The sequence below is a fragment of the Coffea eugenioides genome, chromosome 1 (assembly GCF_003713205.1).
Source record: "Coffea eugenioides isolate CCC68of chromosome 1, Ceug_1.0, whole genome shotgun sequence".
NCBI classification, from domain to species: Eukaryota; Viridiplantae; Streptophyta; class Magnoliopsida; order Gentianales; family Rubiaceae; genus Coffea; species Coffea eugenioides.
Genome location: NC_040035.1, coordinates 17,726,066 through 17,744,480, shown reverse-complemented (window position 1 = coordinate 17,744,480; position 18,415 = coordinate 17,726,066). Strand labels below are relative to the sequence as shown.

The window sequence follows — 18,415 nt, the reverse complement described above, 5'->3', positions numbered from 1 at the left end:
CACACTCGTCTCGTACAAAATAAACAGTCGGTAAGGACATTCAAATAGTAATTTACAAGTACAGATAACCAGTTTAGCAAAAATTCAGGGGAGTCGTACACTTACCAGTTAAAGCAAGGATACTTCAAAAGTTTCAACCAAAGTAGGGCTCTAATCACCAGAAACCCTAGAATAACCAAGGCAAACAATTATGGTTCCCGCAGCCACAAATCCAGTAAATAAAAAGAACAAATGTGGCTCGACTACAAGTCATAGACCTCACCAAATAATTACTCATGCAAGTGTGCAAAACATGATTTTGGGATGAAAAGGTAACATGAAGGCCTAGGGCTCGAACAACCCCAAAAGCCCTTCTTATATATATCCCAAACCAAACCAAACTCGAAGAAATCCAACACTCCCAAAATTTGGACAACATATCCCCTACATTTCCTTACTTTTCCATCCTACAAGCAATACCAATTCATCTCAAATCAACCACATACACATCATAGACTATAAAATACACCTTTCGGTACAATAAGCACAACTGAAGCTACACTTATCGGATTGAAACGAATCTTATGGCGTTTCGAAGCCAAAACATATACCTACATTTATTATGAAGACCTCCAAAGCCAAATCATGCATTTTCATGGTAAAAAATGGAATTCCCCACGAAAACAGAAATCTGTCCGCGAAACAGGGCTCATGGGCAGTTAAGGGTATTTCGGTCATTTCACATGATACAGTGCTCAGATCGAGCTAAACTTTTGTAGGCAGCTAATTAACACCATTGGTTACAACTTTCATGTTTTAATTTAAGCCTGATTCAGCCTCTAACATGCACGAATAAAGCCGGTCAGAACAGGGCAGATTGGAACCCTAAAACTGAAATTTCCGCACAAAACTGAAATTTTTCTTAAACAACCACAACTAACATATAAAAGCTTCATTTTACACCATATCAAGCCATCATTCATGGCCAACCAATAACTATCATATAAAATCAGAAAAATCATCAATAAAACCTGAAATTTAACTAACTCTACCTCAAACCATAAAATCTTCCATAAAATAGCATATTTAGCCACTACAAACTACTAATTTACCATTATTAGGAACAAAAGTGAGTTTCCAAGCAAAATACCTTGACACCTCAAGAAAGGTAGTAGCTTAGGGGTTCCTCCTCCAAAACAACTCCACCAATACCTTGAAACTCCCTTAGCAAGTCACTTTTGTGGACAAATTCAAGATTTAATCGGTTGGATTTCAAGATATAAGCAAGAAATGGACGATAAAAGTTGGAGTTTTCTCTCTTTTCTTTCCTTAAGAGGTTTGGCCAAGATGGAGCAAATGAAGATGATTTTTGAGTCAAATTTGATATTTAGTAAAGTTGGGCAATAGTGGTCAAAGTCCACCCTCCATTGGTTTCATGACACTTGGCCCTATTAGGGTTTAATTTAATCCTCTTATCTTCCAATGGTTAAGCTATCTAGCTAACCTCTAATTGTTTCCTAGTACCTTGTAAAATAATATCTCTTAATACAAAAATTCAATTAATCGCCAAAAATTTTATCGTACTAAGCGCACTAGCGGGTCCCACGCTTCTAATGCACTTCAAATTGAACGTACACTAACTTATATCCGAAAATGATTTAAAAACTGTACTTACTTATAAAATATATAGAAAATGTAATATTTTAAAGGAAAGTAATAAAAATGTAGGCAAAGAAATAAAATAATGCCCGTAAAATGTGAAAATTTTCAGGTTCTCACAGTTCCCATTGGCGCACTTCCATTTCTGTCTGCCACTATTGGCCTTCCAAATTTGTCTATTCCCACATCATTTTGCACCCACATTTGTGTCTTACCTTCTTGGTTACTCTTATGGAAAAAGTTGGTGACAATTATCGGACTTGAGCGACCTTTCTCAACTACCTAACCCAATAGGTAAAGGTATTTGGTAAGTCCATTAGAGTGCTTTTGAGTGATACACACGAGAGTGAGTGATACACTAAAGGAGTGAAGTGAGGATATACTTGTGTTGTTTTTCTTGTTACTAACCTTTTGCAGGGCATAAGGAGGGACATGGAGCAAACTCAACCGACCACAGACTACTCATTGATGTTCACCGCCATGAAGAATGAGCTCAGGCGAATTAGTGAGCAACAAAAGGAGGAGTTGCACACTCGCTTTGAGGAGCTATCGAAGAGTCTCACACGAGGCTCTCGTTCTCAGTCTCACAACCGGAGTAACCATGGCACCAAGGAGGCAAATAGTGATGAATACTCGGCTAGTGAAGATGACAAGAGAGCTGAGAGGCCTAGAAAGGACACGCCTAAGAACGAACTCAAGGGACTCAAAATTCAAGTGCCTGGGTTCAAAGGTAAAAGTAATCCTGAGGCTTACTTGGAATGGGACGGCCGCATCGAAATGGTCTTCGACTGTTATGACTATAGCGAGGAACAAAAGGTGAAAGTTGCCACCGTTGATTTCACCGATTACGCCCTAGTTTGGTGGGACCAAGTGAAGACCCTTACAAGGAGAATGGGAGAACTACGAGTCCGAACTTGGCGAGAACTCAAGGCATTGATGCGCAAGAGATTTGTTCCTAGCTACTAAAACCGTGATCTCCACTCCAAACTTCAAACCCTCACTCAAGGTAACATGAGTGTGGAGGACTACTACAAGGAAATCGAGATGGCCATGATGAGGGCGAACCTTCAAGAAGATAGTGAAGCAACCATGGAGAGGTTTCTTAGAGTTCTCAACGTTGACCTTCAAGAAGCCTTGGAGCTCCAACATTATTTGGACATGCATGATCTTCTTGAACTCGCTATCAAGGCCGAGAGGGGAAAGAAATTGAGGTGAGGAGCCCGTACCTTCCAAACTTCCAACTCAACTTCATGGAGGGGCAACCAACCACGGAGAGCAATCCCCGAAGCTGGAAATTCGGCCACACAACACCATCTAGCCGAATTCAAGGTAATGCTCCTAACCGAAATTCCAATTTTACCCCTAACAAAGTTGTTGATGCATCCAGGTCCACTTCTAAGGCACCTCATGAGACTCCTAAAACTAGGAGTAGAGATATCAAGTGCTTCAAGTGCCAAGGGTTTGGACATATCCAGTCCCAATGTCCAAACCAAAGGATCATGTTAGTCACTCACAATGGAGAGATCGTGTCCGATGACGACGATTGTGAGGATATGCCTGGATTGATCAAGAGCGATTGCTTGGAGGATGACTCGGCTGAGGAAGAATGCTCTCCTACTCAAGGGGAAATAGGGTGTTTGGTGGCCCGACGAGTGCTAACCGCCCGAGTCAAGGAGGACGAGCAATTGCAAAGGGAAAACTTATTTTACACTCGTTGTAAAGTAAGTGCTAAAATGTGCAGTCTCATCATTGACGGTGGGAGTTACACCAATGTGGCAAGCTTGCTAATGATTGAGAGCTTGGGCCTTCCTACCACTAGACATCCACATCCATACCGCCTCCAATGGCTAAGTGAAGAAGATGAGGTACGTGTTTACAAACAGGTACGCGTTCCTTTTTCAATTGGCAACTACATTGATGAAGTTGTGTGTGATGTTGTTCCCATGCATATGACACATGTCATTCTAGGAAGACCTTGGCAATTTGATAAACATGTCACATTTGATGGTAGGGCAAACAAGGACACTCTATTGCACAATGGTAAACGCATGGTCCTGACACCACTCACACCTGCACAAGTGTATGAGGACCAACTTAAATTGCAAAGGGAGAGTGAATTGGACCGCCAAAAGAGGAAACAAAAGGCGGCCGACCCTGGCAAATGCTTCACTTCTACAAGTGAGCAATCGACCAAGGGTCAAGCGAGCACACCTAGTGTTACACATAACCATTCACTCATTAAACCCATCACTAGGAAGCAAAACATGATCATTAAGGCTAAGGATGTTAGAAAGATTGTGAATTCTGATCAGCCTGTACTTCTCATGATTTGCAAACATGTGCTTTTAGATGTTGCTGAGCTCGATAAGGCATTGCCTTCGAGTATAGTTACTCTTTTGCAGAAATTCGAGGACGTGTTCTTGATGAGGTCCCTGATGGCTTACCACCCATTCGAGGGATTGAGCACTAAATAGACCTGATTCCTGGAGCACCACTACCCAACAAACCGGTTTACCCCATGGGTCCTGAGGAGACAAAGGAGCTTCAAAGACAAGTTGATGGCCTATTAGGTAAGGGTTGGGTAAAGAAAAGTCAAAGTCCTTGTGCTGTGCCTGTGGTACTTGTCCGCAAAAAGGATGGTACTTGGCACATGTGTACTGATTGTAGAGCTGTCAATACTATTACTGTCAAATATCGTCATCCCATTCCTAGGCTAGATGATATGCTTGACGAACTTGATAGTGTTGTTATTTTCACTAAATTTGATTTAAGGAGTGGCTATCATCAAATTAGGATGAAAGAAGACGATGAATGGAAAACGGCTTTCAAAACTAAACATGGTCTTTATGAGTGGCTAGTCATGCCCTTTGGGTTGACTAATGCCCCTAGTACATTTATGAGATTAGCGAAACATTTTTTGAGACACTTCATTGGGAAGTTTGTGATTGTCTATTTGGATGACATCTTGATATATAGTCGAAATAAGCATGAGCACATGGAGCATTTAAGATTAGTTCTTAATACACTTCGAGAGGCAGGTCTATACGCCAACCTTAAGAAGTGCACCTTTTGTACTAATGACTTGTGTTTTTAGGCTATGTTGTGAGTTCACAGGGCATCAAAGTAGACGAGTCCAAGATTGAGGCCATCAAGCAATGGCCAACTCCAACATCTATCCCTGAGGTGCGCAGCTTCCATGGATTGGCGGGCTTCTACCGGCGATTTGTCAAAGACTTCAGCACCATTGCTGCTCCATTGACCGCCGTGACAAAGAAGAATGATAAATTCCATTGGGGAGAAGCCCAAGAACAAGCATTCCTTACCCTCAAGGACAAACTCACACATGCACCTGTTTTAGCATTACCAAATTTTAACAAGACCTTTGAAATTGAATGTGATGCTTCTGGTGCAGGTATTGGCACCGTCCTCATGCAAGACAAGAGGCCTTGTGCCTTCTTTAGCGAGAAACTGGGAGGTGCTGCCTTAAACTACCCCACGTATGACAAGGAGTTGTACGCACTGGTGAGGGCTTTGGAGACCTGGCAACACTACCTCCGCCCTAGGGAGTTTGTGATACACATTGATCACGAGTCATTGAAGTTTCTCAAGGGGCAACCAAAATTGAGTAACAGACATGCCAAGTGGGTAAGCTTCATTGACACCTTCTCTTATGTCATTAAGTACAAAACTGGCAAATCGAATATGGTAGCTGATGCCTTATCACGTAGACATTCCTTGCTTGTTTTTCTTGATGCTAAGTTATTAGGGTTTGAAATGATCATGATTTTTATGACATATATGCTGCTTGTGTTAAGACCCCGCATGGAAAATACTTTTTGCATGATGGATTCCTATTCCATGTAGATAAGTTGTGTGTGCCTAATTCTTCCATTCGCGATCTTTTGGTTAGAGAGGCACATAGTGGTGGTCTCATGGGACATTTTGGTGTTGTTAAGACTTTAACAATGTTGCAAGAGCACTTCTACTGGCCCCATATGCGTAGGGATGTTGAGCGCATGGTCGGTAGATGTGCCACTTGTCACAAGGCCAAGTCTAAAACAAACCCATATGGCTTGTATACCCCATTGCCCATTCCACATCATCCTTGGGTGGACTTGTCCATGGACTTTGTCTTGGGCCTACCTAGGTCTCCAAGGGGTAATGACTCCATCTATGTGGTAGTTGACAGATTCTCTAAGATGGCTCATTTCATCCCTTGCCACAAAACTGATGATGCATCTCATATTGCTAACTTGTTCTTCAAAGAAATTGTTCGCTTGCGTGGTATGCCTCAAACCATTGTTAGTGATAGAGATGTGAAATTCTTGAGTTATTTTTGGAAGACTTTGTGGTCTAAGCTTGGCACTAGGTTATTGTTTTCAACCCCAAGTCATCCCCAAAGTGATGGCCAAACTGAGGTTGTCAATCGCACACTTGGAACATTACTCAGGGCTTTGATTAAAAGAATCTTAAATCTTGGGAAGAGTGTTTGTCACATGTGGAATTTGCTTACAATAGAACTGTTCATAGTGCAACACACTACTCACCATTTGAGATTGTATATGGGTTTAACCCCCTGACTCCCCTTGATTTGCACCCTTACCTTCCTCTGAGCACACAAGCTTAGATAGGAAAAAGAAAGCTGACTTTGTGCGCAGGTTACATGAAGCTGCTCGTGCAAATATTGAGAAGCGTACACAGCAATACATCCCGCAAGCTAACAAGCACCATTGCAAGATGACCTTTGAACCTAGCGATTGGGTGTGGCTACACTTGAGTAAAGAAAGATTTCCCAAGCAACGCCAAAGGAAGCTATCCCCAAGGGGTGATGGACCCTTTCGAGTGCTCCAACGCGTCAATGACAATGCCTACAAATTGGAGCTACCTGGGGAGTACTGTGAGGACCCGTAAAATTCCCTTAGTTTATATTATGTTATTTTCTTTTATTTCACATGCATTTTCTTCCCTTTATTTCACTATATTAATTTTTCCAAAGATTTTATAAGCGAGTATAGTTTTTAAATCCTTTTCCTAGTATAAGATAGTTCATGTTAAATTTGAAGTGTATTATGGGCGTGGGACCCGCTAGTGCACTAAGTGCGATAAATTTTTGACGATTAGTTGATGATTTGTATAAAGGGATATTATTTTACAAGGTGGTAGGAGACAATTAGAGGTTAGCTAGATAAATTACCATTGGTAGACAAAAGGATAAGATTGAAACCCTAAAGGACCATTTGTCACAAAACCATTGGAAGTTGGACTTTTGACCAAGGTTATTAACTTTACTAAAATCAGATTTTTGACCAAAATTGCTTCACTTTCTTGTCTCCTTTGGCCGAAAATATTGAGAGAAAAACCAAGAGAGTTCTTCATCTTCACTTCAATTTCTTGTCCAAATCTTGAGTTCCAACCGATTAAATCGCAAACTACTCCATAAAAGTGCTAGTTAAGGTAGTTTCCAAGGTGTTTGTGGAGCTATTTTGGGAGGAAAGACACTATGCTACTACCTTCTTGAGGTGTCAAGGTATTTTGTTTGGAAACTCACTCTTTGTTCCTAATAATGGTAAATTAGTGACTTGTGGTGGCTAAATAGGTTGTTCTATGGAAGATTTCATGGTTTAAAGTGGAGTTAGATAAATTTCTGATTTTTTGAGGATTTTTCTGTTTTCATATGATGGTTATGGTTGGCCTTGGATTGATAGCTCTAAATTTTGTTAAATGGAGCCTTTGTGCTTTAATTGCGATTGTTTGCGGAAAATTTCAGAATTTGTGCGGAAATTTCAGGTTTAGGGTTTCAAATCTGCCCTGTTTTGTACTATACGTTCGTCGTTGAGGAAGGCCGAATCAGCCCTTGCCCAAAACATCAAAGTTGTTGATAATTGAGTTAGTTAGCTACTGGTAAAATTTCAGCTCAATCGAAGCACTGTAGCCCATGAAATGACCAAAATACCCTTGACTGCCACAAGCCTTGTTTCACGGACAGTTTTCTGTCCTTACTGAAATTTCGATTTTTGACTATGAAAATGCATGATTTGGCTTTAGAGGTCTTCATAAGAAATGTAGTTATATGTTTTGGCTTCGAAACGCCATAAGATTCGTTTCAATCCGATAAGTCTAGCTTCAGTTGTGGTTATTGTGCCGAAAGGTGTGTTTTATATTCTATGATTTGTGTATGGTTGATTTGAGATGAATTGGTGTTAATTGTAGGATGGAAAAGTAAGGAAATGTAGGGGATATGCTGTCCAAATTTTGGGAATGTTGGATTTCTTCGAGTTTGGTTTGGTTTGGGATATATATAAGATGGGCTTTTGGGGTTGTTCGAGCCCTAGGTCTTCATGTTACCTTTTCGTTCCCAAAATCATGTTTTGCACCCTTGCATTAGTAATTATTTAGAGAGGTATACGACTTGTAGTCGAGCCTCATTTGTGCGTTTTATTTACTGGATTTGTGGCTGTGGGAACCATAATTGTTTACCTTGGTTATTCTAGGGTTTCTTGGTGATTAGAGCCCTACTTTGGTTGAAACTTTTGAAGTATCCTTGCTTTACCTGGTGAGTGTACCACTCCCCTGAATTAATGCTAAACTGGTTATCTGTACTTACAAATTGTTATTTGAATGTCTTTATCGACTGTTTATTTTGTACAAGACGAGTGTGTACTTTATCGCACTCGTTCTCTGGCCTGTGTGACTTTTTTCCTGTATATACTTGAATCTGTTACTTGTGCCTGATATGATGTCATTTGGAAGTGTATCCAACGACCTTCCTGTTAAATCTGAGCTCAATCTCATGAGGAGTCAATTGAATCAAGCCAGCAAGGGCTTGGTTGAGGAAAATTGACAATCCATGGGTGCCTGTTCTTGGAAAATCTTTGGGTATTGGAGACTCTAGATTTCCGGTATACTCGAGTATTACCATTCCTGTTCCTGTTTGGCATTCGGGCCCGGTAAGGGGTATGTTTAGTGAACGGGATTTTGGCGTAAGAGGGGTCTACGGACATGTGTGTTTCATTAAACATTGACAGAGGGTCAACGAGGCTGGATCAAGTGTTGCAACAGGAAGTTGGCTCCTGAGAGCCACCTGTATCCTTTAATTTGCGGTGTTCATTCATTTCTCGTATTTGATGTGTATATGTGCCCTAAAAGTGATTCCTCATGATTTCTACTGTCTATACTTTTGGTACCTCATTGAGCTTCTAGCTCACCCCGTTCCGTTATCCTTGTTTTCCTTACATGGAACAATCTTTTGGAATTTCAATGGTTTGAAGAATGAGTTGAGCTTGTTAGAAATTTTTTTATTATTTTGGTATAGCTCTTCGACAATTTGGAAACCCTAAATGTATCTTAATACAAAGTTTCCTTTGGATGTGTAAACTTAATAATATGTATATTTTAAAGTGCTTCCTCATGGTTGTGTGGCATATGTATTTGGGAATGTACATTCTCTCATGTTAGACAAAGTTTACTTGTATTTGGTTGGATTTTGGACAAGTGCGAAGGTTGATCGAGGAAAGCAAAAAAATTTTGGAGGTACTGTTCATAGAATCCGGCCAGTTCTTGGCCGGATATGCAGGGGAAAATTTCAAAATTTTGGGTTGAGCTACTGCCTCCAATCCGGCCAGGAATCCGGCCGGATTGTGACGTAGCAGTCACTATTCATCCGCGGCTTGTTTTCGTTCTTCGTTTCATTTTTTTTTATCGGTCGTTGTAGTGCTCGAGCACTGTATTATCGTTTGGAACAAGTATTTCAGGGTGTGTTTAGCTTAGTAGTCCTGGCGGCACTTCTTTTTCGTTTTGATTTTTCATGGAAATGTTGTACCAAATATCGATTGTATCTTTTAATTCGGCTTAATTGGGTTCTGAATGTTTATCTTCTCGAAGTTCATTTGAACGTTTGCTAGGGTTTTTGTTTGTTCCAGATTCGTAGACCCCACGAGAGCTGGGCAAGCGGTCCGCTAAACCCTTTGGTTCGCCTTAGGGTGAGGTGGAGCTGTCACAAGTATAATGTTTGCACGACTTTTAATGTCACAGACTTGAGCCCATTCCTTGGCGAGGAGGATCCAGATTTGAGGACAAATCCTTCTCAAGTGGAGGGGACTGATGTGTGCACGGACCCTAGCCCAAGTAATGATCCAGTTCGAGTTCCATTGGGCCCAGTCACACGTGCACGGGCCAAGCACTTCAAGGAGTCCCTTCAAGCTCTCGTGCGAAATGTTCAAGACCAACAAGGAGTCCATCGGGATATTGAAGGCTTGGAAGATGCTAATCAAGTTGTCTACACAATGATCCAAGCCCACGAAGAGAGCCCATGAAGGGTTGGTCGACTAGGCTCTAGGCCTTGGTGTTAGGTTCACTTGTTTAGAGTTGGATTAGATTATTTCATTTGAGTCATGGGCCGGCCCACCTTGTCCAAAGAGTGGCCGACCCTTCTTTAGCTAGTTTCCTAGGGTTTCATTAGCCCTTAGCCTATATAAAGGCTCATTTTGTACGGTTAAGGGGTACACAATTTTCATAACAAAATTCTGATTCGTTTCTCTTCAATTATTGAGAGCAATCGATCCTTTACTTGCTTTTGGCAAGGGTTCTTGAGCAATCTCGCGAAGGTCCTTGATTGTTCTACCGACCTATCCATTAAAGTAATCACCTTTGTTGGAGTCGTCATTCTACTACCCTTCAACCAATTCGTGTCATCCATTTTGGTTTTAGGTCCCGCAATCCAAGCGTTGGACAACCTCGCTAGATCCTTGGACAAGCGTGCAACGTGTCTCAAAACGAGTTGATCGAGGACCGTATCATGCGGCCCAAATTTTCACTAGAGGTATAAACCAGCCTTTGGAGTTCTGGTTCTGTAATCTGCAAATTCGACCTAGATCCACTGAAAACTGGGTTGAGTTGTCTTCATGAAAGTTGTAACCCTTTGTCTTAACTTCGAGACACTACGTAGTACACCTTGATCCGATAACCATAGCTCTGGTTATGGTCAAAATCGTGCAACCCATTTTCCTACCATTTTCATTTTCGCGTATGCGCACATGCATTTCTTTGCCGTTTTTGCCGTTTTGGCCGTTTTACTCCTTATTTCCATTTGTGATGGTCGCTTGACTGATAGTTGAGTATAATCTTCTGTCACAGGCAGTGACAAACTGGACGGAGTTGGTGGACCCGTATAAAGTGCTTTGCTTTGTGTGCTAACTATTTTGAGTGAGCAATTGGGTTGGTTAATATGATAAATTGTCAAAGTGCCTTGTATATGTTAAATGGGTACTTTGGCGAGGGTGTACTTTATCTTACTCGACCTAAGCCCATCCTTTGTTCTTGATTTAAAATGTGAGAATACATGCCTTGTGTTGAGCATCACCTTTTTGTTGTGTGTTGTTAGGGTGATTACATGACTTGAGTTTAACCCCTTGTGCTGTGTGCTGTTGGGGTGAGTACTTTGTTGAGTACTTTGTTGAGAGATATCATCTATTGAGAGATTGGATATCTCAGGGTTTGGTTTCAGCCCAATTTCAAGGATAGACGGACTGTTCAAGCCAGCCGGGGCTTGGTCGAAGTTAGTTCCATGCTAACCTTGGGATTTCGTTCTTTGTTAAAGCTTTGATTAAAGCTAAGTAATTTTGTTTTGCTCGAGCTGCTGTGTGCTGTTGACTGGCCAGCGGAGGTTGATAAGGTGAACGGGGAAAGTTAAGTGGAGTCTACGGACTATGAGTATTTTGGTTGACAGAGTGTCAACAAGCGTTCAAACTCGGGGAAATGAATTGGCTTTGAAGCCACCCGTATCCTACCATTGTGATGTTACATTTCTGTCTATTGATGTGAAATATCTTGGGTTACATGTTTATTTGAATGTGATTTTATGTTTTTACTCCTGATTATTCACTAAGCATATAGCTTACCCCATTCCATTTGTTTTCTTTAGCAGGGGCTGATGCGGGGAAAGCTCGGGAAGGTGTATCGACTTTTGGTTTATAGAATAGTTGATTTTGCCCTAGTACTTGTTATAAGTTGACTAGTAAGATGTATATATTTGTTGTGGTAGTTATAGTTAGTAGCTTTTCTAGGGTTTACTTTCTGGTACTAGTGGTATGTATGGCTTGATGTAATAGTTTCTACAACTTTTGAGGATGTAATAGTGTATATAGAACTTTCTTGTAGCATGAAATCTATTTTCTCGTTTAGAGTATCTAGTCCAGGCGCGAGTTAGGCAGGCGATCCGTTAAGCCTTTGGTACGCCTCTGGGTACGGTGAGGTCATCACAAAGGACGTTCACATTTTCCAAACTAATGGAGATAAAAATCATCCAAAACTCCACTCATTTCATATAAAATATCGAAGATAAGGTTCCAAGATTCAAGTGTAAAACTAGTTCAATTCACCCAGAACTACTCTAGCCAAACACTTCCTTTTTGGAGTTTAAACTCACAAAAATCGAGGTAAAAGAACTAGAGTTTGAAGTTCATTTCTCAATTATAAAATAAGGCGTCATTAACCAAGAAAGTTAGCAACTAAGAAAACACATCAAAAGAGGTTTATTCCATCGGGAATCGAGTTTCATAAATGAAGGTGTTAAAGTCACAAGAGAACTTGTATCATTTATGAAATCGAGTTTAAAATAATCTATCATTATCAAGATAAGAGAACGAGTTCTCAAAAAAAAAACTTGTTTCCCAAAAAAGCGGAAAATTTCAGTTTTGCGCGTCAAACTTAGAAAAATCAGATCTTGCACTCAATAGGTCCAAAAATGGAAAACTTGTACCGTTGGAAACTAGATCGAAAGTACTAAAAGTTCCTAGAAGATACTTTTCCAACATTCTAAATAGAAGGCATTCATCTTTTCAGCTCCAAGTTCCAGTTCTTAAAAGACAGATTTGAACCAGTCGTGGTTTTTCAGTAACTTTGGAAATTCGGCATAATTCACAGAAAATAAATCAGCTCTTGGAATTCCTAACACAATAAGAGTTCCAACCAAGGTTTCAAACACAACAAGCGGAACTAAATTTGGAATTTTGAGTATCGAGATACATCAGTTCAAAGTTGGTCGCGTTTTGCAAACTGTTCAGTCATTTTCCAGATTTGAAAAGCTATTTTTGAAGTATCATTTAGCCATCGAAATGGCATTAAAAATACACCAAATTTGGTACACTAAATCATCCATATGTGAACTATATCTCTACCAAATTTCACTCAAAAAATCATGTGGAAAGACAGTTAACAAAACAACCAAAGTTCGGAAAATATTTCAAAGCAAATCTGTCTTTTGCTTTCCTTTATTTTCCAAACAATTTGCACAATGAAATCAGTCCAAATTCAATTCATTTTTGGAACCAGGGTCCTAGAAACCTTTAATAAACACTTGATGGTTGATTGACATCAAAATTTTTGATATAAAACATCCCAAACCAAACCTAACCGTTCGGCTAGCAAGAAGAGAGAGGTTTCCAGATTTCCAGCTTTGTCACAGTTTGGAAATAGAACCATATCTCACTCAATACAACTTAAAATTGAGAATGGTTGGTGGCGTTAGAAACTAGATTCAAAATTCTACATTTCATCAGAACAAGTCATTTTCAAAATCAGTTCACAAATGAGAGAAAATAGAGCCACAAGATGCAGCTTCTACCTTTCTCTCGGGTAGACAGTCACACAGAACAGCAAACTTTACTGAATCACTACGGTTCAATCAGTTCGAACTAGAAAGTGATTTTTATACCGTTGGAAAGCTACAAATGTCTAGTTTCAAATGCCGCAAACAAAACTGAATTTTGACATCTGTACAAAGAGATATGTTCGATCAAAGGGGCACTGTTCGGACAGTCTAAACTCATTTCCAGGTTTCTTCACATTTCAAAAATTCAAGTTTTGCTCAACCAATTCAAATGATTTTTGGTAGAAACTTTCTGCACACAATATATAACATATATACATCAGTTTTACAGTCATTTGAGCATCAAAATTTTGAAATTTAGGCAATAACAGGACAGATTCGGCCAAGTCCATGCTGTGACAGCCCCACCTCACCCTAAGGCGAACCAAAGGGTTCGGCGGACCGCCTGCCCAGCTCTCGCCGGGACTCAGTCAAACCTCAATCAAATCCGAAATAAAACCACAAGATCAAACGAAATAACAATCCAAAACTTAAAGCAAAACTTATGTACATTACTATCTCAAAAGAGAGTACAAACATCGAATATACAAAGGTTCTCAATTCACCATACACCCAGCCCGTGCCAAGCACTAGGGAGAGAACCATTACAAAATCAAAGAACTCGACTAGGCTAGTCTATACGGAGCTCTCGTCCTGGCTCGCCGTCCCCTGTTAAGGAAAACAAAACTAAAGGAATGAGCTAAAAGCTCAGTGAGGTTCCGAACACATAATCAAACATTCAATCCAATACATTAATCATAGAGTATCAATAGTTCAAGAAACATTTACAATGGAGAGTGATAATAACACATTCATTAAAAGGATACGGGCTCACAGGGAGCTATTCGTTCGTTCGTTCGTTCATTCATTCTCCTGTCATTCCCCTTATTCCTCCAATCATTTAAAAATGCATTTTTGTAAGTAAAATCCTCGTTTGCATTGACATTTGTTCGTTTATTTCATTCACCCCCTCCTGGACGTTGGCCAGGCTCCACCCGACAACAAGGTAATACTCGAGTATACCAAACGTTCACACCCAGGGTCACCATATCGCCCGACCGAGTCCGCTTCTGGCTCGAGTCGATCGATCGGTAACGAAGGGTAGGGCCCAGTTCAGCCAAAAGGCTTACATCATGCGCAACTAGCATTTTATTATTTAATCATTGAAAATTTCACATTCATTTAGGTCGAGTGCGATAAAGTACACACTCGCCTAGAAAACTCATTTGAAGCAATCATTGAAAATATTTAACATGTTGTCATTCGTTCATAACAAGTCATATAATCAAGAACAAGCCACATAGTCAATGAAAATATAACAAACAAGGAATACTCACCTATTTAAGCAAAATAACGTCCAAAGTTTCTTTCCGGATACACCCTCAATCACCAAGGTATCCTAGTATAATCAAACGAACGCATTATGCTTCAACCATCAAAGATGTAAGTGAGTCAAAGAAAAGTCGAATACGTACTAGTACAAAGTATAAATATGGTTTTGGTAGTGAAAAGAGTACATTGAAACCAAAGGACATAAGTAAAATATTTGTAAAACTTAGACTCACTTGTAAAACTTTAAAATCGCTATTTGAGTCGAAGTGGCAAAGAAAACGTAAATACCCTAGATGGTTCACGTGGTATTCACTCTCAAGTCTTACTCAAGTCGCAAGTATATCGACCTAGTTCTCGAGCGTAAATTTGCAGCACGCCCTTTGTATTTACCTATTTTCCAGCCATTTATGGCTTCATTCTTTTCCTCAATCAAACCCAAAGTCATATACAAATCATCTCATTTCAATAGCCATTCCATAGGCTCCAAGTCATACAAGTACAAAATCAAGCTAGGAGCATGTGCGGAAATGAAGGTTGAGTCAAGAAACAAAAGACAGATTTGACGTTGTTTTGCGTAACGGACACAACCGAAGCTACGCTTATCGGATTGGGGTAAAGTTTATACCATTTTGAAGCTAAGACAAAGGCCTACAACTTTGATAAAGACCACTCAGTCCAGTTTGTAGTGTATCTAAGTCAAAATCTAAAATAACAGAACCAGAATCTCACATTCGGGCTAGTTAACCGTACTATGCGTAAACAACCATAACTCAGGTTACCGAAGTCCAAACGAGGTGATTCTAGGGGTGTTGGAAAGCTAAGACATAGTACTACAAATTTCGTGTTTTGGATAAACGCTAGTTCAGTATGTATCAAGGTGAAAAGACACGATCAGATTGATGAAATGTCAAAACTGTCCATTGGACTAAACCTATGGTAGTCAGGGGTATTGCGGTCTTTTCACAGGTTACGTTGCTCTGATTGAGTTGAAGTTTTACAGGAAACTATAAAACATCATTTCCTACAACTTTCATGTTTTGATCTAAGGCTAATTCGGCCTATAACATAGGGAACTAGAACCAGGCAGAACCGAAGCTTCAATTTCCAGAAATCTGGAATTTTGCTACATCAAGCTATAATTCACATTTTTACCTTAAAACCACCACTACCTTCTCCTTTACAAGATTAGATACCATATATATACACCATATAACACCTAACCAACAAGAATTATAAGTGAATAAATCGAAACCCTAACTCAAAATTCATCCCTCCAATCATCAAAACCATTTCAAACAAGCATCACAAGCACAATTCTAACATTAATACCCAACTCAATCATGTACGGTTCTGATTGAGTTGAAGTTTTACAGGAAACTATAAAACATCATTTCCTACAACTTTCATGTTTTGATCTAAGGCTAATTCGGCCTATAACATAGGGAACTAGAACCAGGCAGAACCGAAGCTTCAATTTCCAGAAATCTGGAATTTTGCTACATCAAGCTATAATTCACATTTTTACCTTAAAACCACCACTACCTTCTCCTTTACAAGATTAGATACCATATATATACACCATATAACACCTAACCAACAAGAATTATAAGTGAATAAATCGAAACCCTAACTCAAAATTCATCCCTCCAATCATCAAAACCATTTCAAACAAGCATCACAAGCACAATTCTAACATTAATACCCAACTCAATCATGATTAATGGAAAAGAAAGGGTGATCAGCCATTATACCTCAAGACAAGGTGTGTGACCCCGGTCAGTATTAAGTTTGATATTAGGTGATATTCATTATTTGTGCGGTAAAATTTGGGGTTTTAGGGTTAATTAGAAAACCCAGAGTTGGGGTTAGGATTGAAACCCTAGTTTTTGTACTAATCCTAAGTTTGAGTGGTGGTTAAAGTTAGTTATACTAGTGTGTGTTTTCGTACGGGTAAGTATAGGATTTGATCCATTTTATATAGGTCAAGTGAGTTTAGAAGTTAGGAAAACCCTAATTTTGCCTATGACAAAAATATTGTTGTTTAGTTGCTTTTATGTGAGTTAAGGTATGATTAAGTATAGGTGATTAAGAAAGGAAAGTGATTAGTGAAGCAATTAAGTGTGATTACATGTTTTGGACTAGATTAAGTTTATAACTTATGGAGTAAACTGAAAGAGTTCCAAATGTTTAAGGGCAAGAGTGGATCAAATGCAAAGTTGAAGGTGTAAGGGCTTGAGAGCAAATTGGAAACTTTTATGTGATTGGTGGGAGTAGAAAATATCTTCCATAAGCTTTGACTATATTATACCATAGGATTTGTAAGATATTCATAAGAAATCAACAAAACAAAAACTAAAGAGAAAGAGAGAGAGAGAGGCCGAGAGAGAGAGCAGGAGAGGGGAGAGATTTTCTTCAAAGTTCTTCAATTTTTAGCCATCCATCTTGCTTGTTGAGCTTAAAATACAACTTGAGCACTTGATTATTGTAGTTTGCACATCAACAAAGCTGATTTGAAGGTATATCCTCTTACTTGGAAGTTAAATTTTGGGGTTTTAATCTTGAAGCTATGGAAGTGATGCTTTTGTTGTGATTATGTATTTTTATAGGTTGTATGATGATTATGGAGTAGTTTTATGGTTTATTTTGATGGTTATATTGCTGATTTTGGTAAAGGCTAGGAGGAAAAGGTAGGGTTTCTTGATTCATGATTCATAGAGTTGGTTTGGTTGGATTTTGGCTTGTTAATGGCATCTTTGCTATATTAATTTCACTTGTATGGTTGGTGAGTAGCAAATTCCAGATTAGTCACGAAACCCTAATTCAAAGGGAAGTTAGTTTGGTTGAGTTAAGGCTTAGATGATTAGGGTTTGATTGGATAGGTTGAAGGGTTAGTTGAACTTGTAGGATTAAAAGCATAGAATATGGTTAGTGTTTGTTAGGTTTTGAGGTTAATTTGGAAGAGCAAATTCGGACCTTTTGTGAAGCTATTAGAAGCTGGTATATGTGTGTTTATTTGGTATGAGTTTGGCTAAAAAGCTTGTATGCGAACCATAGAAACGGACTGTGCGGTTGCGACGTTCGAAACCGGCAAAACTGGAAACAGGGCAGTCCACAAATCCGAACTTGGGTTCTGTTTTTCTTTATGCTGCATGTGGATTCAGAGGTTTCTCAAAACATGAAAGTTGTATCTTCTTAAGTCCTTAATGTGCCTACAAAATTTCAGGACAAACGGATCAGTGTAGCCTGAGTTATAGCCAAAACACTTGCACCTGTTTTGAACACTGGATTGTGTTACACTTTTGGATTTAGCCTCTGACCATGCTCGGTTCGCCTGGATAACATGGGAAATGGGTGTTAACCCCTTCATAAGAAATGTAGATCTTGGTTTTAGCTTCGAAATGGTATAAAGTGTATCCAAATCTGAGTTCCGTAGCTCCAGTTATAACCAAAACAAGATCGGTTGTCAGAACTGCCTTTGAATTTGGACAGTTCTGACAGGAACTTTGGACCCATTTTTCACCCTGCTCTGTATTGATTCAGATTTTGACCAAAACATAAAAGTTTTAGCATTATGGCATAGATTTCTAACACCTTTGGAATTTCTTGATTTGGATTTGTGAGCTGTAAGTTATGGTTCGGCAAACAGACCCTGTCTGTCACCCTAAAGTGCAACCTTCTGGTACTGTTTTCCATAAATTCGACCTACTTCCATTCAGATCTAGATTTAGGTGTCTTCATGAAAATTGTATCCCTTCCTCTTAGCTTCACAACGGTACCTCATGCACTTTGATCCGACACTCA

The 18,415-nt window shown here is 39.6% G+C and overlaps 1 protein-coding gene across 1 annotated transcript; it reads left to right on the top strand.

Annotated features, from left to right (window-relative positions):
• The first annotated feature begins 3,137 nt into the window (after nucleotides 1-3,137).
• Nucleotides 3,138-6,043, top strand: LOC113768611. Its single transcript, XM_027313042.1, has 4 exons — nucleotides 3,138-3,953; nucleotides 4,753-5,343; nucleotides 5,454-5,657; nucleotides 6,008-6,043. The coding sequence occupies exons 1-4, from the start codon at nucleotides 3,138-3,140 to the stop codon at nucleotides 6,041-6,043; spliced, it is 1,647 nt and encodes a 548-aa protein (XP_027168843.1).
• The last annotated feature ends 12,372 nt before the right edge of the window (nucleotides 6,044-18,415 follow it).